This window comes from Fringilla coelebs, assembly GCF_963513975.1.
Source record: "Fringilla coelebs genome assembly, chromosome: 1".
Lineage (NCBI taxonomy): Eukaryota > Metazoa > Chordata > Aves > Passeriformes > Fringillidae > Fringilla > Fringilla coelebs.
In genome coordinates this window covers 792,839-815,743 of record NC_140028.1, presented here as the reverse complement: position 1 = coordinate 815,743, position 22,905 = coordinate 792,839, and the positions used below count along the sequence as shown (strand labels likewise).

At 65.3% G+C, this 22,905-nt stretch overlaps 1 protein-coding gene across 2 annotated transcripts; it reads left to right on the top strand.

Annotated features, from left to right (window-relative positions):
* The first annotated feature begins 701 nt into the window (after window positions 1–701).
* Window positions 702–22,495, top strand: GPAA1 (glycosylphosphatidylinositol anchor attachment 1). 2 transcript variants are annotated; one of them, XM_084214338.1, is made up of 13 exons: window positions 702–779; window positions 1,206–1,290; window positions 2,957–3,130; window positions 5,442–5,553; window positions 8,146–8,293; window positions 9,477–9,578; window positions 11,342–11,505; window positions 13,867–14,063; window positions 14,843–14,996; window positions 16,953–17,018; window positions 17,923–18,116; window positions 20,321–20,488; window positions 22,117–22,495. In XM_084214338.1, the coding sequence occupies exons 2-13, from the start codon at window positions 1,217–1,219 to the stop codon at window positions 22,358–22,360; spliced, it is 1,797 nt and encodes a 598-aa protein (XP_084070464.1). In that variant the 5' UTR covers window positions 702–779; window positions 1,206–1,216; the 3' UTR covers window positions 22,361–22,495. The 2 variants fall into 2 exon arrangements, with proteins under 2 accessions (XP_084070464.1, XP_084070463.1); XM_084214337.1 differs by having other exon boundaries at window positions 11,309–11,505.
* Window positions 22,496–22,905: the final 410 nt, after the last annotated feature.

Genomic DNA, 22,905 nt, shown 5'->3' with positions numbered 1-22,905 from the left:
CCGTGTCACCGCTGCTCCCCCTTGTGTCCCCCGTGTCCCCAGGCTGGCCCTGTCACCTGCCTTTGCCCGACTTTGGCCCCCCAAGCCCCCTCATTGCCCCCCTTTGCCCAGAACCCCTTTTTTGCCCCCAAACCCCCCATTTCCCCCCCCTTTTTGCCCCCTTTTGTACCCCCAAACCCCCTGGGTTTCCTCCCTTTTTTGCCCCCAAATCCCCCACTTTGCCCACTTTTGTGCCCCTAAATCCCCCGTTTTCCCTCGTTTGTGCCCCAAAACCCCCCGGTTTTGCCCCCTTTTTTGCCCCCCCTTTTGTGCCCCCAAATCCCCCTGGTTTTGCCCCCTTTTTTGCCCCCAAATCCCCGGGTTCCCCCTTTTATGCCCCCAAACCCCCTGGCTTTCCCCCTCTATTTCCCCCCTTTTGTGCCCCTAAATCCCCCGTTTTTCCCTCCTTTGTGCCCCCCCAAAACCCCCCCCGCTTTTGCCCCCTTTGTTGCGCCCCCTTTTGTGCCCCTAAATCCCCTGGTTTTTGCCCCCTTTTATGCCCCTAAACCCCCCTTTTGTGCCCCCAACCTCCCTTTTTTGCCCCTTTTTGGCCCTTTTTTGCCCCCTTTACCTCAAATCCCGGTGATTTCATTGGCCCCGCCCACAGCCCCTTGGCCCCGCCCCTTGTCCCGCCCCCTGGCGGGGCGGAGCCGCGCGATCGCTGTCTCGGCGCTCCGCACGCCGCCCTGGCCGCGCGCTCGGGCAGCGATTGAGCGGCCTGGCCGTGCCGAGCCCCGCAGGTTTTGGGGATTTGGGAATTTTGGGGCTTTTTGGGGCTTTTTGGGCATTCTGGGGCTCCCGCAGCGCACAGGGGGTGCGGGGCAGGGAGCTGGCCCGTGTGGGGGTGCGGGCGAACGCGGTGTGGGGGCGGGGGGGAGGGCAGGGCCCAGGGCCTGAGGGGGATTTGGGGGGCCCTGGGATGGGTGAGGGGTGAGGGGGGCTCTGTGGGGTTTGGGGTCTCTGTGGGGTTTGGGGGTCCCTCAGTGGGGTCTCTGGGGTCCCTCAGTGGTCCCTGTGGGGTTTGGGGTCTCAGTGGGGTTTGGGGTCCCTGTGGGGTCTCTGGTGTCCCTCAGTGGGGTCCCTGTGGGGTTTGGGGTCCCTGTGGGGTCTCTCCCTGTGTGTCCCCCAGTGTCCCCCGTGTCCCTGACCCCGTTCTCCCCCCCCAGCCCCCCGTGCCATGGGGCTGCTGTCGGACCCGCAGTGCCGGCGGGCGCTGGCCCGGCTGCTGCTGCGCCTCAACACCCCATTGTGGTGAGTGGGGGCACCCCAAAACCTGGGGGGGCTGGGGGGGGCCTCAACACCCCATTGTGATGAGTCTGGGGGGGCACCCCGAAACCTGGGGGGGCACCCCAAAACCTGGGGGGGCTGGGGGGGCTGCTGCTGCTGCGCCCTCAACACCCCGCTCTGGTGTGTCTGGGGGGGCTGGGGGCACCCCAAAACCTGGGGGGGGGGCCTGGGGGGGGCTGCTGCTGCGCCTCAACACCCCGTTGTGGTGAGTGGGGGGCACCCCGAAACCTGGGGGGGACTGGGGGTGCTGGCCCGGCTGCTGCTGCGCCTCAACACCCCGCTCTGGTGAGTCTGGGGGGCACCCCGAAACTGGGGGGGCACCCCCAAACCTGGGGGGGCTGGGGGGGCTGCTGCTGCGCCTCAACACCCCGCTCTGGTGAGTCTGGGGGGGGCTGGGGGCACCCCAAAACCTGGGGGGGGGCCTCAACACCCCATTGTGGTGAGTGGGGGCACCCCGAAACTGGGGGGGGGCTGGGGGGCTGCTGCTGCGCCTCAACACCCCATTGTGGTGAGTGGGGGGCACCCCGAAACCTGGGGGGGCACCCCAAAACCTGGGGGGGCTGGGGGGGGCCTCAACACCCCGCTCTGGTGAGTCTGGGGGGGCTGGGGGCACCCCGAAACTGGGGGGGGGCTGGGGGGCTGCTGCTGCGCCTCAACACCCCGCTCTGGTGAGTCTGGGGGGCACCCCGAAACTGGGGGGACACCCCGAAACCTGGGGGGGCTGGGGGGACCCCAACACCCCATTGTGGTGAGTCTGGGGGACCCCAAAACCTAGGGGGGGCCTCAACACCCTGCTCTGGTGAGTGGGGGGCACCCCAAAACCCCCTGGGACACCCCAAAACATGGGGGGCTGGGGGGGCCTTAACGCCCCCCTCTGGTGAGTCTGGGGGCGCCCCAAAACTCCCCCGGGGCACCCCAGAACCCCACTGTGGTGAGTGGGGGCACCCCAAAACCCCTCTCTGCTGAGGGGGGGGCTCTGAGGAGGGGGGTCCAGGGGGGGATTTTGGGGTGCTGATGCTGCTTTTGGGGTGTCCGTGGTGATTTCAGGGTGTCAGTGCTGGCTGCGGGGTGGCACTGGTGGTTATGGGGTTATTTTTGGGGTGCCAATGCCCATTTTGGGGTCCCAGTGATGGTTTTGGGGTTTCCCCCTTTGCAGTGTCTTGAGTTACCTGTCGGGGCTCACCTGGTCCCTGCTGCTGCCCCCTCCCCCCCCTACCTGTGTTGGGTTTGGGGTGTCAGGGCTGGCTCTGAGTGGGTTTGGGGTGCCAATTCCCGTTTTGGGGTGTCAGTGCTGGTTTTGGGGTTCCCCCTGCAGTGTCCTCAGTTACCTGTCAGGACTCACCTGTTCCTGCTGTTACCTGCCCTGGCCCCCCGCACCTACCTGTGCTGGCTTTGGGGTGTCAGGGCTGGCTCTGGGGTGTCCCTGGTGGTTATGAGGTTATTTTTGGGGTGTCACTGATGGTTTTGGGGTGCTCTCCACAGCGTTCTCAGTTACCTGTCGGGCCTCACCTGGTTCCTGCTGTTACCTGCCCTGGCCCCCCGCACGCACCTGTGCTGGGTGTGGGGTGTCACTGATGGTTTTGGGGTTGTTTTTGGGGTGTCACTGATGGTTTTGGGGTTCCCCCCGCAGCGTTCTCAGTTACCTGTCGGGACTCACCTGGTTCCTGCTGTTACCTGCCCTGGCCCCCCGCACGTACCTGTCCGAGAACGCCATGGGCTCCACCATGGTGGGGGAGGGCTCCGACCTCGGGGCCCGCGCGCTGGCGCTGGCCCGGGACTTCGGGGGGCACAAGAGGAAAGCGGGGTGAGACCCCCGGGATTGGGGGGTCTGGGGAGGGGGACACACCTGGGACTTTGGGGGGCACAAGAGGAAAGCGGGGTGAGACCCCCGGGATTGGGATTGGGGGGCTTTGGGGAGGGGGACACACCTGGGACTTCGGGGGGCACAAGAGGAAAGCGGGGTGAGACCCCCGGGATTGGGGGGTCTGGGGAGGGGGACACACCTGGGACTTCGGGGGGCACAAGAGGAAAGCGGGGTGAGACCCCCGGATTTGGGGGATTTGGGGAGGGGGACACACCTGGGACTTCGGGGGGCACAAGAGGAAAGCGGGGTGAGACCCCCGGGATTGGGGGGTCTGGGGAGGGGGACAGGCCCGGGACTTCGGGGGGCACAAGAGGAAAGCGGGGTGAGACCCCCGGGATTTGGGGTTTGGAGGATTTGGGGTTGGGTTTGCGGGTTTGGGGTTGGATTTGGGGGGTTTGGGAAGGGCGGACAGGCCTGGGACTTTGGGGGGCACAAGAGGAAAGCGGGGTGAGACCCCCGGGATTGGGGGGTCTGGGGAGGGGGACACACCTGGGATTTCGGGGGGCACAAGAGGAAAGCAGGGTGAGACCCCCAGGACTGGGGGGGTTTGGGGGGTTTGGGGAGGGGGGGACAGGCCTGGGACTTTGGGGGGCACAAGAGGAAAGCGGGGTGAGAATGGGGGGGGGGGGTTGGGGCTGGGTTTGGGGGTGGATTGGGGAGGGGGGTTTGGGGAGGGGGGACACAGCTTCGAAATTTTGGGGGACACGTGGAGAGTGGGGTGATCCCTTTGGGGTTTTGGGGGAGTTGTGGGGGAGTTCCCATCCCCACTCCTGGCTGGGGAAGGGACTGGGGGGGATGTTTTGGGGTACCCCAATCCCAATCCCATTTTTAGGGGCATGCCGGTGCAGTGGCTGGAGCAGAGCCTGGGGGGCTCAGGGGTGTTTTGGGGTACCCCAATGTTTTAGGGGGATGCCGGTGCAGTGGCTGGAGCAGACCATGGGGGGCTCAGGGGTGTTTTGGGGTACCCCAATGTTTTAGGGGGATGCCGGTGCAGTGGCTGGAGCAGACCATGTTCCAGCTGGGGCTCAGGGGTGTTTTGGGGTACCCCCAACCCCAATATTTGTATTTTTAGGGGTTTACCCGTGCAGTGGCTGGAGCAGACCATGTTCCAGCTGGGGCTCAGGGGTGTTTTGGGGTGTTTTGGGGTACCCCAATATTTGTATTTTAGGGGTTTACCTGTGCAGTGGCTGGAGCAGACCATGTTCCAGCTGGGGCTCAGGGATGTTTTGGGGTGCTTTGGGGTACCCCAATATTTGTATTTTAGGGGTTTACCTGTGCAGTGGCTGGAGCAGACCATGTTCCAGCTGGGGCTCAGGGATGTTTTGGGGTGTTTTGGGGTACCCCAATATTTGTATTTTAGGGGTTTACCGGTGCAGTGGCTGGAGCAGACCATGTTCCAGCTGGGGCTCAGGGGTGCTTTGGGGTACCCCAATATTTTTTAGGGGTTTACCGGTGCAGTGGCTGGAGCAGACCATGTTCCAGCTGGGGCTCAGGGATGTTTTGGGGTGCCCCCAACCCCAATATTTATATTTTTAGGGGGATACCCGTGCAGTGGCTGGAGCAGACCATGTTCCAGCTGGGGCTCAGGGATGTTTTGGGGTGCTTTGGGGTACCCCAATATTTGTATTTTAGGGGTTTGCCCGTGCAGTGGCTGGAGCAGACCATGTTCCAGCTGGGGCTCAGGGATGTTTTGGGGTACCCCAATATTTGTATTTTAGGGGTTTACCCGTGTAGTGGCTGGAGCAGACCATGTTCCAGCTGGGGCTCAGGGATGTTTTGGGGTACTTTGGGGTACCCCAATGTTTCAGGGGGATGCCGGTGCAGTGGCTGGAGCAGACCATGTTCCAGCTGGGGCTCAGGGCAGTTTTGGGGTACCCCAACCCCAATATTTATATTTTTAGGGGTTTACCCGTGCAGTGGCTGGAGCAGACCATGTTCCAGCTGGGGCTCAGGGGTGCTTTGGGGTACCCCAATGTTTTTAGGGGTTTACCGGTGCAGTGGCTGGAGCAGACCATGTTCCAGCTGGGGCTCAGGGGTGCTTTGGGGTACCCCAATATTTTTTAGGGGTTTACCGGTGCAGTGGCTGGAGCAGACCATGTTCCAGCTGGGGCTCAGGGATGTTTTGGGGTGCCCCCAACCCCAATATTTATATTTTTTAGGGGTTTACCGGTGCAGTGGCTGGAGCAGACCATGTTCCAGCTGGGGCTCAGGGATGTTTTGGGGTGTTTTGGGGTACCCCAATATTTTTTAGGGGTTTACCCGTGCAGTGGCTGGAGCAGACCATGTTCCAGCTGGGGCTCGAGGTGCACCGCCAGCCCTTCAGCCGCACGCTGCCCTTCCCCGACGAGGCCCACGAGCGCTACGTACGGCACTGGGGGAACTGGGAGCACGGGGAGGGACTGGGGGGGAATGGGACTGGGGGGGAATGGGGGTATTGGGGGAAATGGGGGTATTGGGGGGACTGGGGGGACTGGGACTGGGGGGGCTGGGAGCACTGGGAGGGACTGGGGGGACGGGGGGGACTGGGACTGGGGGGGACTGGGAACACTGGGAGGGACTGGGGAGACGGGGGGGACTGGGTTGGACTGGGAGCACTGGGACTGGGGGGACTGGGAGGGACTAGGAGGGACTGGGAGAATGGGGGGGGAATGGTACTGGGGGGACGGGGGGTACTGGGAGGGACTGGGGGGACGGGGGGGGACTGGGACTGGGGGGGACTGGGAGGGCTGGGAGGGCTGGGAGGGATGGGGGGGGACTGGGACTGGGGGGGCTGGGAGGGACTGGGGGGACGGGGGAGGACTGGGGGAACTGGGACTGGGATGGACTGGGGGGGACTGGGGGGACGGGGGGGGACTGGGACTGGGGGGACTGGGAGGGACGGGGGGGGACTGGGGGGACTGGGAGGGACGGGGGGGACTGGGATGGACTGGGGGGGACTGGGAGGGACGGCGGGGACTGGGACTGGGGGGGCTGGGAGGGACGGGGGGGACTGGGACTGGGGGGACTGGGGGGGACTGGGATGGACTGGGGGAACTGGGAACACTGGGAGGGACTGGGAGGGACTGGGGGGACTGGGAGCACTGGGGGGACTGGGAACTGGGGAAATGGGGGGACTGGGGAGAGCTGGGGGGACTGGGGAGAGCTGGGGGGACTGGGAGCACTGGGAAGGGGGGCTGGATGGACTGGGGGAACTGGGAACAGGGGCTGGGAACACTGGAGGGTACTGGGGGAACTGGGAGCACTGGGCAATGGGGGGGACTGGGGGCACTGGGAGCACTGGGCAGTGGGGGGGACTGGGAGCACTGGGCAGTGGGGGGGACTGGGGGCACTGGGAGCACTGGGCAGTGGGGGGGACTGGGGGCGCTGGGAGCACTGGGCAGTGGGGGGGACTGGGGGCACTGGGAGCACTGGGCAATGGGGGGGACTGGGGGCACTGGGAGCACTGGGCAGTGGGGGGGACTGGGGGCACTGGGAGCACTGGGCAATGGGGGGGACTGGGGGAACTGGGAGCACTGGGCAGTGGGGGGGACTGGGGGCACTGGGAGCACTGGGCAGTGGGGGGGACTGGGGGAACTGGGAGCACTGGGCAGTGGGGGGGACTGGGGGCACTGGGAGCACTGGGCAATGGGGGGGACTGGGGGAACTGGGAGCACTGGGCAGTGGGGGGGACTGGGGGAACTGGGAGCACTGGGCAGTGGGGGGGACTGGGGGAACTGGGAGCACTGGGCAGTGGGGGGGACTGGGGGCACTGGGAGCACTGGGCAATGGGGGGGACTGGGAGCACTGGGAGCACTGGGCAGTGGGGGGGACTGGGAGCACTGGGCAATGGGGGGGACTGGGGGAACTGGGAGCACTGGGCAGTGGGGGGGACTGGGGGCACTGGGAGCACTGGGCAGTGGGGGGGACTGGGGGCACTGGGAGCACTGGGCAGTGGGGGGGACTGGGGGCACTGGGAGCACTGGGCAGTGGGGGGGACTGGGGGCACTGGGAGCACTGGGCAGTGGGGGGGACTGGGGGCACTGGGAGCACTGGGCAGTGGGGGGGACTGGGGGCACTGGGAGCACTGGGCAGTGGGGGGGACTGGGGGCACTGGGAGCACTGGGCAGTGGGGGGGACTGGGGGCACTGGGAGCACTGGGCAGTGGGGGGGACTGGGGGCACTGGGAGCACTGGGTAATGGGGGGGACTGGGGGCACTGGGAGCACTGGGCAATGGGGGGGACTGGGGGCACTGGGAGCACTGGGCAGTGGGGGGGACTGGGGGCACTGGGAGCACTGGGCAGTGGGGGGGACTGGGGGCACTGGGAACACTGGGCAGTGGGGGGGACTGGGGGCACTTGGTGACTCTCGTGGTCTCACGGGGGGCTCCTGGGGGGCTCCTGCCGCCTACTCAGGGCAGTGGGGGTCCCTGGTACCCTTGGGGTCCCAGGCTGGGTTTTTGAGTCTCTGGGTATGTTTGGGGTACCAGGGTGATTTTGGGGTGCTCTGTCTCTCCCCAGCTGGTGCGGGGAACCAATGTTTTTGGGGTGCCGTGGGGATGTTGGGGTTCCTAGGAGGGTTTGGGGGTCCCAGGGTGATTTAGGGGTGCTCTCTCTCCCCAGCTGGTGCGGAGTACCAACGTTTTCGGGGTGCTGCAGGGATGTTGTTGGGTTTGGGGGTCCCAGGGTGATTTTGGGGTGCTCTCTCTCCCCAGCTGGTGCGGAGTACCAATGTTTTTGGGGTGCTGCAGGGATGTTTTTTGGGGTCCCTGTGTGATTTAGGGGTGCTCTCCCCCCAGCTGGTGCGGGGCACCAATGTTTTCGGGGTGCTGCAGGGATGTTGTTAGGTTTGGGGGTCCCAGGGATATTTTGGGGTGCTCTCTCCCCAGCTGGTGCGGGGCACCAATGTTTTCGGGGTGCTGCAGGGATGTTGTTAGGTTTGGGGGTCCCAGGGATATTTAGGGGTGCTCTCTCCCCAGCTGGTGCGGGGTACCAACGTTTTTGGGGTGCTGCGTGCCCCCCGTGCCGCCAGCACGGAGGCGCTGCTGCTGCTGGTGCCCGGCTCCGAGGGCAGCAAGAACAACCAGGCCGTGGGGCTGCTGCTGGCGCTGGCGGGCTACTGCCGAGGTGAGGGGGGGACTGGGGGGGGACTGGGGGGGTAATGGGGGTCCTGGGGGGGTAACGGGGTCCTGGGGGGGTAATGGGGGTCCTGGGGGGCTACTGCCGCAGTGAGGGGCTCACGGGGGCCCTGGGGGGCTAATGGGGGTCCTGGGGGGTAATGGGGGTCCTGGGGGGATAACGGGGGTCCTGGGGGGCTAATGGGGGGTCCTGGGGGGCTACTGCCGCAGTGAGGGGGCTAACCGGGCGCTACCAGGGGGCTACCGGGGGGCTACTGCCACGGTGAGGGGCTCATGGGGGCTACCGGGGGTCCTGGGGGGCTGATGGGGTGAGGGGCTAATGGGGGGAGGTACTGGGGGTGCTGGGGCTCTCCCAGTGCTCCCACAGCTCCCAGTTCCCCCAGTCCAGGTGTACTGGGCCAAGGATCTCACCCTCCTGGGGCTGTACTGGGATTGTACTGGGCTGTACTGGGTATACTGGGGCTTTACTGGGCTGTACTGGGTGTTACTGGGCTGGACTGGTCCATACTGGTCTGTACACCTGCTCCCAGGCCAGGTGTACTGGGCCAAGGATCTCATCTTCCTGGGGCTGCACTGGGTGTTACTGGGCCATACTGGTCCATACTGGGCCATTCCCAGAGCTCCCAGTTTCCCCAGGCCAGGTGTACTGGGCCAAGGATCTCACCTTCCTGGGGCTGCACTGGGTGTTACTGGGGCTGTACTGGGATGTACTGGGCTGTACTGGGCAGGGTCTGGGGCTGCACTGGGTGTACTGGGCTGTACTGGGCTGCACTGGTCCATACTGGTCAGTCCCAGAGCTCCCAGTTCCCCCAGGCCAGGTGTACTGGGCCAAGGATCTCATCTTCCTGGGGCTGTACTGGCTGTTACTGGGCTGGACTGGTCCATACTGGTCTGTACACCTGCTCCCAGGCCAGGTGTACTGGGCCAAGGATCTCACCTTCCTGGGGCTGTACTGGGGCTGTACTGGGTGTTACTGGGCTGCACTGGTCCATACTGGTCAGTCCCAGAGCTCCCAGTTCCCCCAGGCCAGGTGTACTGGGCCAAGGATCTCACCCTCCTGGGGCTGTACTGGGTGTACTGGGTGTACTGGGCTGTACTGGGCAGGGACTGGGGCTGCACTGGGGCTGTACTGGTCCGTACTGGGCCAGTCCCAGAGCTCCCAGTTCCCCCAGGCCACGTGTACTGGGCCAAGGATCTCATCTTCCTGGTGACCGAGCACGACCTGCTGGGGACACAGGCCTGGCTGGAGGCCTACCACGATGTCAACCTTACTGGTGAGACTGGGAGCACTGGGAGGGACTGGGGGACATGGTCTGATCCTTACTGGTGAGACTGGGAGCACTGGGGGGGACTGGGGGGGGCTGGGGGACATGGTCTGAACCTTACTGGTGAGACTGGGAGCACTGGGAGGGACTGGGGGACATGGTCTGATCCTTACTGGTGAGACTGGGAGCACTGGGAGGGGCTGGGGGGGCTGGGGGACATGGTCTGAACCTTACTGGTGAGACTGGGAGCACTGGGAGGGGCTGGGGGACACGGTGTGATCCTTACTGGTGAGACTGGGAGGGACTGGGGGTGCTGGGGGACATGGTCTGATCCTTACTGGTGAGACTGGGAGCACTGGGAGGGGCTGGGGGTGTGATGGGGGGTACCGGGGGTGCTGTGGCTCAGCCTTACTGGTCGGACTGGAAGCACTGGGAGGGGCAGGGGGGAATGGTTGGACACAGCGTGATCCTTACTGGTCAGACTGGGAGCACTGGGAGGGACTGGGGTGTGATGGGGGGTACTGGGGGTGCTGTGGCTCAGCCTTACTGGTCAGACTGGGAGCACTGGGGGTGCTGTGGCTCAGCCTTACTGGTCGGACTGGGAGCACTGGGAGGGCTCAGGGCCCATCCAGGTGACCCTGGCCGGAGCTGGGCACGGACAGAGTGACCAGAGTGGACACGGGGGCACCACGGGGGTCCCGTGGCTCTGGGGGTCTCAGGGGTCCCATGGCCATCCTGGGGGTCCTGTGGGGGTCTCAGGGGTCCCGTGGCCATTCTGGGGGTCCCATGGCCATCCTGGGGGTCCTGTGGGGGTCTCAGGGGTCCCGTGGCTGTTCTGGGGGGGTCTCACGGGTGTCCCCCCCCCAGACATCCACTCGGGGGGTCCCTGGCCGGAGCTGGGCATGGACACGGTGACCAGAGTGGACACGGGTCCCGTGGCTGTACTGGGGGGGTCCTGTGGCTGTACTGGGGGGTCCTGTGGCTGTACTGGGGGGTCCTGTGGCTGTACTGGGGGTCCCGTGGCCATTCTGAGGGTCCCGTGGCCATTCTGGGGGTCCCATGGCCATCCTGGGGGTCCTGTGGGGGTCTCAGGGGTCCTGTGGCCATTCTGGGGGTCCCATGGCCATTCTGGGGGTCTCACGGGTGTCCCCCCCCCCCCAGACATCCACTCGGGGGGGGTCCCTGGCCGGGCAGGGGCCATCCAGGTGACCCTGGCCAGAGCTGGGCACGGACACAGTGACCAGAGTGGACATGGGTCCCGTGGCTGTACTGGGGCTCCCATGGCTCTGGGGGTCCCATGGCCATTCTGGGGGTCCCGTGGCTGTTCTGGGGGGGTCTCACGGGTGTCCCCCCCCCCAGACATCCACTCGGGGGGGGTCCCTGGCTGGAGCTGGGCACAGACTCAGTGACCAGAGTGGACATGGGGGTCCCATGGGGGTCCCGTGGCTCTGGGGGTCTCAGGGGTCCCATGGCCATCCTGGGGGGGTCTCAGGGGTCCCGTGGCTGTTCTGGGGGGGTCTCACGGGTGTCCCCCCCCCAGACATCCACTCGGGGGGGGTCCCTGGCCGGGCAGGGCCCATCCAGGTGACCCTGGCCAGAGCTGGGCACGGACACAGTGACCAGAGTGGACACGGGTCCCGTGGCTGTACTGGGGCTCCCATGGCCATTCTGGGGGTCCCATGGCCATTCTGGGGGTCCCGTGGCTGTTCTGGGGGGGTCTCACGGGTGTCCCCCCCCAGACATCCACTCGGGGGGGGTCCCTGGCCGGGCAGGGGCCATCCAGGCGGCGCTGGCCCTGGAGCTGAGCTCGGACGTGGTGACCAGCGTGGACGTGGCCGTGGAGGGGCTGAACGGCCAGCTGCCCAACCTGGACCTGCTGAACCTCTTCCACTCCTTCTGCCTCAAGAGCGGCCTGCTCTGCACCTTCCAGGGCAAGGTGGGGCTGGGGGGGGTCCTGGGGGGATCCTGGGGGGTCCTGGGGGGCTTTGGGGGGGATTTGATGGGTCTGGGGGCTGCTCTGCCCAACCTGGACCTGCTGAACCTCTTCCACTCCTTCTGCCTCAAGAGCGGCCTGCTCTGCACCTTCCAGGGCAAGGTGGGGCTGGGGGGGGTCCTGGGGGGCTTTGGGGGGATCCTGGGGGGCTTTGGGGGGCTTTGGGGGGGATTTGATGGGTCTGGGGGCTGCGCTGCCCAACCTGGACCTGCTGAACCTCTTCCACTCCTTCTGCCTCAAGAGCGGCCTGCTCTGCACCTTCCAGGGCAAGGTGGGGCTGGGGGGGGGTCCTGGGGGGCTTTGGGGGGGTCCTGGGGGGCTTTGGGGGGGTCCTGGGGGGCTTTGGGGGGTCTGGGGGCTGCGCTGCCCAACCTGGACCTGCTGAACCTCTTCCACTCCTTCTGCCTCAAGAGCGGCCTGCTCTGCACCTTCCAGGGCAAGGTGGGGCTGGGGAGGGGTCCTGGGGGGATCCTGAGGGGTCCTGGGGGGCTTTGGGGGGGATTTGATGGGTCTGGGGGCTGCGCTGCCCAACCTGGACCTGCTGAACCTCTTCCACTCCTTCTGCCTCAAGAGCGGCCTGCTCTGCACCTTCCAGGGCAAGGTGGGGCTGGGGAGGGGTCCTGGGGGGTCCTGGGGGGATCCTGGGGGGCTTCAGGGGGGGATTTGATGGGTCTGGGGGCTGCGCTGCCCAACCTGGACCTGCTGAACCTCTTCCACTCCTTCTGCCTCAAGAGCGGCCTGCTCTGCACCTTCCAGGGCAAGGTGGGGCTGGGGAGGGGTCCTGGGGGGTCCTGGGGGGCTTTGGGGGGATCCTGGGGGGCTTTGGGGGGGATTTGATGGGTCTGGGGGCTGCGCTGCCCAACCTGGACCTGCTGAACCTCTTCCACTCCTTCCAGGAAAAGGTGGGGGTCAGGGGGGCTTTGGGGGATCCTGGGGGGACTTTGGGGGTGTTTGGGGGGGTCTGGGGGCTGCTCTGCACCTTCCAGGGCAAGGTGGGGCTCTGGGGGGGCTCTGGGGGGGTCTTGGGGACAGTTTGGGGGGTCCTGGGGAGCTCTGGGGGGTCTGGGGGCTGCTCTGCCCAGTCTGGACCTGCTGAGCCTCTTCCACTCCTTCCAGGGCAGGGTGGGGGCTGGGGGGGCTTTGGGGGGGTCCTGGGGGGCTTCAGGGGTCTCTCCCAGGCTGGGGGGGGCACTGGGGGGTCACTGCCTGGGCTGGGGGGGTCAGTGGTCACTCGGTGGTCACTCGGTGGTCACTCGGTGGTCACTCAGGGGTCACTCCCCGTGTCCCCCCCCAGCTGCCGCCCCCGGAGGGCCCCTCGGGGCCGGGCTATGCCCAGAGCCTGCGGGGGATGGGGGGGTCAGGGGGTGTTGGGGGGCACTGAGGGGTCAGTGGTCACTCAGTGGTCACTCAGTGGTCACTCAGTGGTCAGTGAGTGACCCCTGACCCTTCCCCCCCCAGCTGCCGCCCCCGGAGGGCCCCTCGGGGCCGGGCTATGCCCAGAGCCTGCGGGGCATGGGGGGGTCAGGGGGTGTTGGGGGGTCACTGCCCGGGCTGGGGGGGGTTTGGGGGGCACTGAGGGGTCAGTGGTCACTCAGTGGTCAGTGAGTGACCCCTGGCCCCCGTGTCCCCCCCCAGCTGCCGCCCCCGGAGGGCCCCTCGGGGCCGGGCTATGCCCAGAGCCTGCGGGGGATGGGGGGATCAGGGGGCATTGGGGGGCACTGGGGGGCACTGAGGGGTCAGTGGTCACTCAGTGGTCACTCAGTGGTCACTCCTGCCCTGTCCCCCCAGCTGCCGCCCCCGGAGGGCCCCTCGGGGCCGGGCTATGCCCAGAGCCTGCGGGAATGGGGGGGTCAGGGGGCATTGGGGGGTCAGTGGTCACTCGGTGGTCACTCGGTGGTCACTCAGTGGTCACTCAGTGGTCACTCAGTGGTCACTCACCCCCTGTCCCCCCCAGCTGCCGCCCCCGGAGGGCCCCTCGGGGCCGGGCTATGCCCAGAGCCTGCGGGGGATGGGGGGGTCAGGGGGCATTGGGGGGCATTGGGGGGCACTGAGGGGTCAGTGGTCACTCGGTGGTCACTCAGTGGTCACTCAGTGGTCACTCAGTGGTCACTCCCCGTGTCCCCCCCCAGCTGCCGCCCCCGGAGGGCCCCTCGGGGCCGGGCTATGCCCAGAGCCTGCGGGGGATGGGGGGGTCAGGGGGCATTGGGGGGCATTGGGGGGCACTGAGGGGTCAGTGGTCACTCGGTGGTCACTCAGTGGTCACTCAGTGGTCACTCAGTGGTCACTCCCCGTGTCCCCCCCCAGCTGCCGCCCCCGGAGGGCCCCTCGGGGCCGGGCTATGCCCAGAGCCTGCGCACGCTGGGGCTGATGGTGCTGGGCCAGGCCGGGGGGGGGCCCGGGGGGGCTCACGGGCTCTTCCTGCGCTTCCGCATCGAGGCCCTGACCCTGAGGGGCATCAACAGCTTCAGGCAGCACAAGTTCGACCTGGGGGTCCTGGGCAGGTGGGTCTGGGGTCCTGGGGGGCTTTGGGGGGGTCCTGGGGGGTTTGGGTACCCTGGGGGTCCCTGACCCTGCGGGGCATCAACAGCTTCAGGCAGCACAAGTTCGACCTGGGGGTGCTGGGCAGGTGGGTCTGGGGGCTTGGGGGGATCCTGGGGGGGTCCTGGGGGGATTGGGGCATTTGGGGGGTCCTGAGGGTCTTGGGGGGTGACACTGGGGGACACTGAGGATGCTGGGGAGGGGTCCCGGGTGGTCTCTGCTGACCCCAGTCCCATTCCCACCCCCCAGGACCCTGCAGGGAATGTTCCGGAAGGGGGTTCCACTGTGGGGCTGGTGGATTCTGGGGGGGGTCTCTCTCTATTTGGGGGTCCCGGGGGTCTCTCTGTATTTGGGGGTCCCCGGGGGTCTCTGCTGACCCCAGTCCCATTCCCACCCCCCAGGACCCTGGAGGGAATGTTCCGGAAGGGGGTTCCACTGTGGGGCTGGGGGATTGTGGGGGGGTCTCTCTCTGTATTTGGGGGGTCCCGGGGGTCTCTCTGTATTTGGGGGGTCCCGGGGGGGTCTCTCTCTGTATTTGGGGATCCCCGGGGGTCTCGGCTAACCCCAGTCCCATTCCCACCCCCAGGACCCTGGAGGGAATGTTCTGGAAGGGGGTTCCACTGTGGGGCTGGGGGATTCTGGGGCGGGTCTCTCTCTGTATTTGGGGGGTCCCGGGGGTCTCTCTCTGTATTTGGGGGTCCCCGGGGGTCTCTGCTGACCCCCATCCCATTCCCACCCCCAGGACCCTGGAGGGAATGTTCCGGAAGCTGAACAACCTGCTGGAGCGGCTGCACCAATCCTATTTCCTGTACCTGCTGCCCTCCCTGTCCCGCTTCGTGTCCATCGGCTCCTACGTGCCCGCCCTGGGGCTGCTGCTGCTGGTGCTGGCCCTGCGCATATCCTGGGGCGAAAAACCGCAAAAACGGGAAAAACGGGAAAAAATGGGAAAATGGGGAAAAACGGCAAAAAACGGGGAAAAACTGGGGTAAAAAACAAGGGAAAAATGGGAATGGGCTCCTCCATCCCTGCCCTGGGGCTGCTGCTGCTGGTGCTGGCCCTGCGCATATCCTGGGGCAAAAAACCGCAAAAATGGGAAAAAACGGGGAGAAAGCGAAAAACGGGGAAAAACGGGGAAAAAATGGGGTAAAATGGGGAAAAATGGGGTAGAACTGGGGTAAAACTGGGGTAAAATGTGGGCTCCTCCATCCCTGCCCTGGGGCTGCTGCTGCTGGTGCTGGCCCTGCGCATATCCTGGGGAGAAAAACGGGGAAAATGGGAAAAACAGGAAAAAATGGGGAAAAACGGGGAAAAATGGCAAAAAACGGGGAAAAAATGGGGTAAAATGGGGTAAAACTGGGGTAAAACTGGGGTAAAAGATGGGCTCCTCCATCCCTGCCCTGGGGCTGCTGCTGCTGGTGCTGGCCCTGCGCATATCCTGGGGAGAAAAACGGGGAAAATGGGAAAAAACGGGAAAAAAACAGGAAAAACGGCAAAAAACGGCAAAAAAACGGGGAAAAAATGGGGTAAAAAACAAGGGAAAAATGGGAAATGGGCTCCTCCATCCCTGCCCTGGGGCTGCTGCTGCTGGTGCTGGCCCTGCGCATATCCTGGGGGAAAAACCGCAAAAACGGGAAAAACGGGAAAAAAACAGGAAAAACGGGGAAAAACGGCAAAAAACAGGGAAAAAATGGGGCAAAATGGGGAAAAACTGGGGTAAAAAATGGGCTCCTACATGCCCGCCCTGGGGCTGCTGCTGCTGGTGGTGCTGGCCCTGCGCGTATCCTGGGGAGAAAAACGGGGAAAATGGGAAAAAACGGGAAAAAAGGGCAAAAATGGGGAAAAAGGGGCAAAACCGACAAAAAACGGGGTAAAACTGGGGTAAAAAACAAGGGAAAAATGGGAAATGGGCTCCTCCAGCCCTGCCCTGGGGCTGCTGCTGCTGGTGCTGGCCCTGCGCATATCCTGGGGCAAAAAACCGCAAAAACGGGAAAAAACGCGCAAAAATGGGCAAAAACCGGGAAAAACGGCAAAAAACGGGGAAAAAATGGGGTAAAACGGGGAAAAACTGGGGTAAAACTGGGCTCCTACGTGCCTGCCCTCGGGCTACTGCTGCTGGTGCTGGCCCTGCGCATATCCTGGGGAGAAAAACCAGGAAAACAGGCAAAACTGGGGAAAAATGGGGGAAAATGGAAAAAAAAAGGGTAAAAAAAAGGAAAAATGGGAAATGGGGAAAGAAATGCAGGGAAATGAAAAACACAGGAAATGAGAAAAAAATGGGGAGAACTGGGAAGAAAAGGGGATTTGGAGGAAAAAATTGGGGAAAATTTGGGGGGAAATGGGGTTTTGGGGTGAAAAAAGGGGAATTTGGGGAAAAAAGGGGTTTGGGGTAAAAAGAGAGGAAAAAGGGGGAACTGGGGGAAAAGGTGGCAGGAGGAGGGATTGGGGGGAAAAGGAGATTTTGGTGGAAAGGGGGGGATATGGGGGAAAAGGAGGGATTTGGGGAAAAGGGGGGATTTGGGGGAATTTGGGGAAAGGGAGGGATTTTGGGAGATTTTGGGAAAAAGGGGGGATTTTGGGGGAAAGGGGGGGATTTTGGGGAAAGGGGGGCATTTTGGGAAAAAGGGGGGATTTTGAGGGAAAAGGGGGGATTTTGGGTAGGGAAAAGGGGGGATTTTGGGGGATTTTGAGGGAAAAGGGGGGATTTTGGGGAAAAGGGGGGATTTTGGAGCAAAGGGGGGATTTGGGGGGATTTTGGGGAAAAGGGGGGATTTGGGGTAGGGGAAAGGGGGGATTTTGGGGGGTTTTGGGGTTGGGGTCCGAGGGTCTGGCCCTTTCCTTGACCCCTCCCCCACGCCCTGGACCTGTGGATGCGGCTGAGCCGGAGCGAGGAGGGGGAGGGGGACCCCCCGCCCGGGGAGGTGAGCGGACCCCCGGGACCCCCAGACTGACCTGAGACCCCCGGGACCCCCAGACAGACCCCAGAGACCCCTGGCACCCCCAGAATGACCTGGGACCCCCATCCTGACCAGGGACCCCCCGGCACCCCCAGACTGACCCCAGGGACCCCCAGATTGACCTGGGACTCCCCTTGGGACCCCCACCCTGACCCCAGAGACCCCCGGGACCCCCAGATGGACCCCAGAGATCCCCAGAGCCCGCCGGGACCCCCAGAATAACCTGGGACCCCCAGACTGACCCCAGACCCACCCTGGGACCCCCAGAGTGACCCCAGAGACCCCCAGATTGACCTGGGACCCCCCTTGGAACCCCCACCTGAGCCCAGGGCCCCCCAGGACCCCCAGACTGACCCCAGAGACCCCTTGGGCCCCCTAATCTACATTAGCCCCCCCATCCTGACCCCCCAACTCCCACTGTCACCCCCGGGACCCCCACCCTGACCCCCCACTCTAACCCCCCTGTGCACACCTGTACACACCTGTGCACACCTGTACTCCCCATCTAACCCCCCCCCCCCCCCTCTGTCCCCCCAGGCCCGGGGGGGGCTGCTCTGGCTGGTGCCCCCCGTGCTGGTCTCCTGGGGGGGCGGGCACTGCCTTGTACCTGCTGGGACCCCTGTACACACCTGTGCACACCTGTGCACACCTGTACACACCTGTGCACACCTGTACCCCCTCTCTAACCCCCCCCTCTGTCCCCCAGGCCCGGGGGGGTCTCCTGTGGCTGGTGCCCCCCGTGCTGGTGTCCTGGGGGGCGGGCACTGCCCTGTACACACCTGTACACACCTGTGCACACCTGTGCACACCTGCACACACCTGTGCACACCTGTACCCCACTCTAACACCTCCCCCATTGTCCCCCCAGGCCCGGGGGGGTCTCCTGTGGCTGGTGCCCCCCGTGCTGGTCTCCTGGGGGGCGGGCACTGCCCTGTACCTGCTGCCCGTGCGGGGCCAGGCCGTGGCCACCCAGCACTTCCCGGTGGGCGAGGCCGAGGCCGTGGTGCTGGCCCTGATCGGCATCTACGTGGCAGGGATGGCCCTGCCCCACAGCACCCACAGGTGAGCACCCACAGGTGAGCACCCACAGGTACCCTCAGGTGAGCCTGGCACTGCCCCACAGCACACACAGGTACACACAGGTACACACAGGTACAGGTGTGGTGCTGGCCCTGATCGGCATCTACGTGGCAGGGATGGCCCTGCCCCACAGCACCCACAGGTGAGCACCCACAGGTGAGCACCCACAGGTACCCTCAGGTGAGCCTGGCACTGCCCCACAGCATGCACAGGTACACACAGGTACACACAGGTACAGGTGTGGTGCTGGCCCTGATCGGCATCTACGTGGCAGGTATGGCCCTGCCCCACAGCACCCACAGGTGAGCATGGCACAGGTACCCTCAGGTACCCTCGGGTACCCTCAGGTGAGCCTGACACTGCCCCAGGGCACACACAGGTACACACAGGTACAGGCCGTGGTGCTGGCCCTGATCGGCATCTACGTGGCAGGGATGGCCCTGCCCCACAGCACACACAGGTGAGCATGGCACAGGTATGCACAGGTACCCTCAGGTACCCTCAGGTGAGCCTGACACTGCCCCACAGCATGCACAGGTACACACAGGTACACACAGGTACAGGCCATGGTGCTGGCCCTGATCGGCATCTACGTGGCAGGGATGGCCCTGCCCCACAGCACGCACAGGTGAGCACCCACAGGTACCCTCAGGTACCCTCAGGTACCCTCAGGTGAGCCTGACACTGCCCCACAGCATGCACAGGTGAGCACCCACAGGTACCCTCAGGTACCCTCAGGTGAGCCTGACACTGCCCCACGGCACACACAGGTACCCACAGGTACACACAGGTACAGGACGTGGTGCTGGCCCTGATCGGCATCTACGTGGCTGGGATGGCCCTGCCCCACAGCACACACAGGTGAGCATGGCACAGGTGAGCCTGGCACTGCCCCACAGCATGCACAGGTACACACAGGTACACACAGGTACACACAGGTACAGGTGTGGGGCTGGTAGCAGTGTGTGACACTGGGGGTGGTGGCCCTGTGTGACCCTGTCTGTCTGTCTGTCTGTCTGTCTGTCCCCAGGGCCCTGTCCGGTGGTGGCCAGCGCGGGTGGATGTCCCTCAAGCTGGTGGCCCTGTGTGACCCTGTCTGTCTGTCTGTCTGTCTGTCTGTCTGTCTGTCCCCAGGGCCCTGTCCGGCGGTGGCCAGCGGGGGTGGATGTCCCTCAAGCTGGTGGCCCTGTGTGACCCTGTCTGTCTGTCTGTCTGTCCCCAGGGCTCTCTCAGGCGGTGGCCAGCGGGGGTGGATGTCCCTCAAGCTGGTGGCCCTGTGTGACCCTGTCTGTCTGTCTGTCTGTCTGTCTGTCTGTCCCCAGGGCTCTCTCAGGTGGTGGCCAGCGGGGCTGGATGTCCCTCAAGCTGGTGGCCCTGTGTGACCCTGTCTGTCTGTCTGTCTGTCTGTCTGTCTGTCCGTCTGTCCCCAGGGCTCTCTCAGGTGGTGGCCAGCGCGGGTGGATGTCCCTCAAGCTGGTGGCCCTGTGTGACCCTGTCTGTCTGTCTGTCTGTCTGTCCCCAGGGCCCTGTCCGGCGGTGGCCAGCGTGGGTGGATGTCCCTCAAGCTGGTGGCCCTGTGTGACCCTGTCTGTCTGTCTGTCTGTCTGTCTGTCTGTCTGTCCCCAGGGCTCTCTCAGGTGGTGGCCAGCGCGGGTGGATGTCCCTCAAGCTGGTGGCCCTGTGTGACCCTGTCTGTCTGTCTGTCTGTCTGTCTGTCTGTCCCCAGGGCCCTGTCCGGCGGTGGCCAGCGTGGGTGGATGTCCCTCAAGCTGGTGGCCCTGTGTGACCCTGTCTGTCTGTCTGTCTGTCCCCAGGGCTCTCTCAGGCGGTGCCCAGCGCGGGTGGATGTCCCTCAAGCTGGTGGCCCTGTGTGACCCTGTCTGTCTGTCTGTCTGTCTGTCTGTCCCCAGGGCTCTCTCAGGCGGTGGCCAGCGCGGGTGGATGTCCCTCAAGCTGGTGGCCCTGTGTGACCCTGTCTGTCTGTCTGTCTGTCTGTCCCCAGGGCTCTCTCAGGCGGTGGCCAGCGGGGTTGGATGTCCCTCAAGCTGGTGGCCCTGTGTGACCCTGTCTGTCTGTCTGTCTGTCTGTCCCCAGGGCCCTGTCCGGTGGTGGCCAGCGGGGTTGGATGTCCCTCAAGCTGGTGGCCCTGTGTGACCCTGTCTGTCTGTCTGTCTGTCTGTCCCCAGGGCTCTCTCAGGTGGTGGCCAGCGGGGTTGGATGTCCCTCAAGCTGGTGGCCCTGCTGGCCCTGGCCCTGCTCCTCTCCTGCCTGGCCCTGCTCAACTTCTCCCTGGGCTTCCTGCTGGGCGCCACCCTGGTGCCACCTGCGGCCGCCGTGAGACCCGGGGGCAACAGGTGAGACACACCTGGGGACAGGTGAGACACACCTGGGGACAGCCTGGGGACAGGTGAGACACACCTGGGGGCAGGTGAGACACACCTGGGGACGGGTGAGACACACCTGGGGACGGGTGAGACACACCTGGGGACAGCCTGGCGCCACCCTGGTGCCACCTGCGGCCGCCGTGAGACCCGGGGGCAACAGGTGAGACACACCTGGGGGCAGGTGAGACACACCTGGGGATGGGTGAGACATGGGGACAATAGGTGAGACACACCTGGGGACAGGTGAGACCCGGGGGCAACAGGTGAGACACACCTGGGGGCAGGTGAGACACACCTGGGGGCAGCCTGGGGACAGGTGAGACACACCTGGGGACAGCCTGGTGCCACCCTGGTGCCACCTGCGGCCGCTGTGAGACCCGGGGGCAACAGGTGAGACACACCTGGGGACAGGTGAGACATGGGGACAGCCTGGGGACAGATGAGACACACCTGGGGGCAGGTGAGACACACCTGGGGACAGGTGAGACATGGGGACAGGTGAGACCCGGGGGCAACAGGTGAGGCACACCTGGGGACGGGTGAGACATGGGGACAGCCTGGGGACAGGTGACACACACCTGGGGATAGGTGAGACCCAGGGACAGCCTGGGGACACTCTGGCTGCTCACCTGGGGACAGGTGAGATATGGGGACAGGTGAGGCAACAGGTGAGGCACACCTGGGGACGGGTGAGACATGGGGACAGCCTGGGGACAGGTGACACACACCTGGGGATAGGTGAGACCCAGGGACAGCCTGGGGACACTCTGGCTGCTCACCTGGGGACAGGTGAGATATGGGGACAGGTGAGGAGGGGGCTCTGGGTGTCCTTGGTGGTCCCTGGATGTCCCTGGGGTGCTCTGGGTGTCCCTGGACCCCCCTGTCCACCCCAGACCCCCCCGGCCGTGCTGCTGGTGCTGACCTGGGGGGCTCTGGGTGGTCCTGGGGGGCTGTGGGTGGTCCCGGGGGTCCCTAACCCCCCTCCCCATTTCAGGCTGCCCCTGGCCATCCTGCTGGTGCTGACCACGCCTGGGCTGTCGCTGTTCCTGGGGGGCTCTGGGTGGTTCCTGGGGGTCTCTGGGTGGTCCCAGGGGTCTCTAAGCCCCCTCCCCATTTCAGGCTGCCCCTGGCCGTGCTGCTGGTGCTGACCACGCCCGGGCTGTCGCTGTTCCTGGGTGGTTCCTGGGGGTCTCTGGGTGGTCCCAGGTGTCTCTAAGCCCCCTCCCCATTTCAGATTACCCCTGGCCATCCTGCTGGTGCTGACCACGCCCGGGCTGTCGCTGTTCCTGGGTGGTTCCTGGGGGTCTCTGGGTGGTCCCAGGGGTCTCTAAGCCCCCTCCCCATTTCAGATTACCCCTGGCCATCCTGCTGGTGCTGACCACGCCGGGGCTGTCGCTGTTCCTGGGGGGCTCTGGGTGGTTCCTGGGGGGCTCTGGGTGGTCCCAGGGGTCTCTAAGCCCCCTCCCCATTTCAGGCTGCCCCTGGCCATCCTGCTGGTGCTGACCACGCCCGGGCTGTCGCTGTTCCTGGGTGGTTCTGGGTGGTTCCAGGGGTCTCTGGGTGGTCCCGGGGGTCCCTAACCCCCCTCCCCGTTTCAGGCTGCCCCTGGCCGTGCTGCTGGTGCTGACCACGCCGGGGCTGTCGCTGTTCCTGGCCGTGCTGCTGGAGCGGGAGCTGCTGGAGGCGCCGGCGGGGCTGGGCGAGGCCTGGCAGCGCTTCCTGGGGGCGCTGGGCCAGGGGCTGCTGCAGGAGCACCTGCACGGCGCCCACCTGAGCCCCCTGCTCTGCCTGGGCGCCTACCCCTGCTGGCTGCTGCTCTGGAACGTGCTCTTCTGGAAGTGACGGACAGACAGACAGACACACGGACACGGCACGGACACACGGACACACCCACAGCCCCCCATCGCCCCCTGCACGGCGCCCACCTGAGCCCCCTGCTCTGCCTGGGGGCCTACCCCTGCTGGCTGCTGCTCTGGAACGTGCTCTTCTGGAAATGATGGATGGACAGACAGACACGGCACGGACACACGGACACACCCACAGCCCCCCCATCGCCCCCTGCACGGCGCCCACCTGAGCCCCCTGCTCTGCCTGGGGGCCTACCCCTGCTGGCTGCTGCTCTGGAACGTGCTCTTCTGGAAGTGACGGACAGACAGACACGGCACGGACACAGGGACACACCCACAGCCCCCCCATCGCCCCCTGCACGGCGCCCACCTGAGCCCCCTGCTCTGCCTGGGGGCTTATCCCTGCTGGCTGCTGCTCTGGAACGTGCTCTTCTGGAAGTGATGGACAGACGGACACACGGACACGGCACGGACACACGGACACACCCACAGAGCCCCCAGCACCTCCTGAGCCCCCTGCTCTGCCTGGGCGCCTGCCCC

Excerpts from the sequence above, each read along its gene's own strand:
- GPAA1 (XM_084214337.1), top strand. The coding sequence starts at position 1,217 with ATGGGGCTGCTGTCGGACCCGCAGTGCCGGCGGGCGCTGGCCCGGCTG. Across the intron at positions 17,019-17,922 it reads GGGACCCCCCGCCCGGGGAG|GCCCGGGGGGGTCTCCTGTG; the intron begins GTGAGCGGACCC and ends TTGTCCCCCCAG. Across the intron at positions 18,117-20,320 it reads CTGCCCCACAGCACCCACAG|GGCTCTCTCAGGTGGTGGCC; the intron begins GTGAGCACCCAC and ends GTCTGTCCCCAG.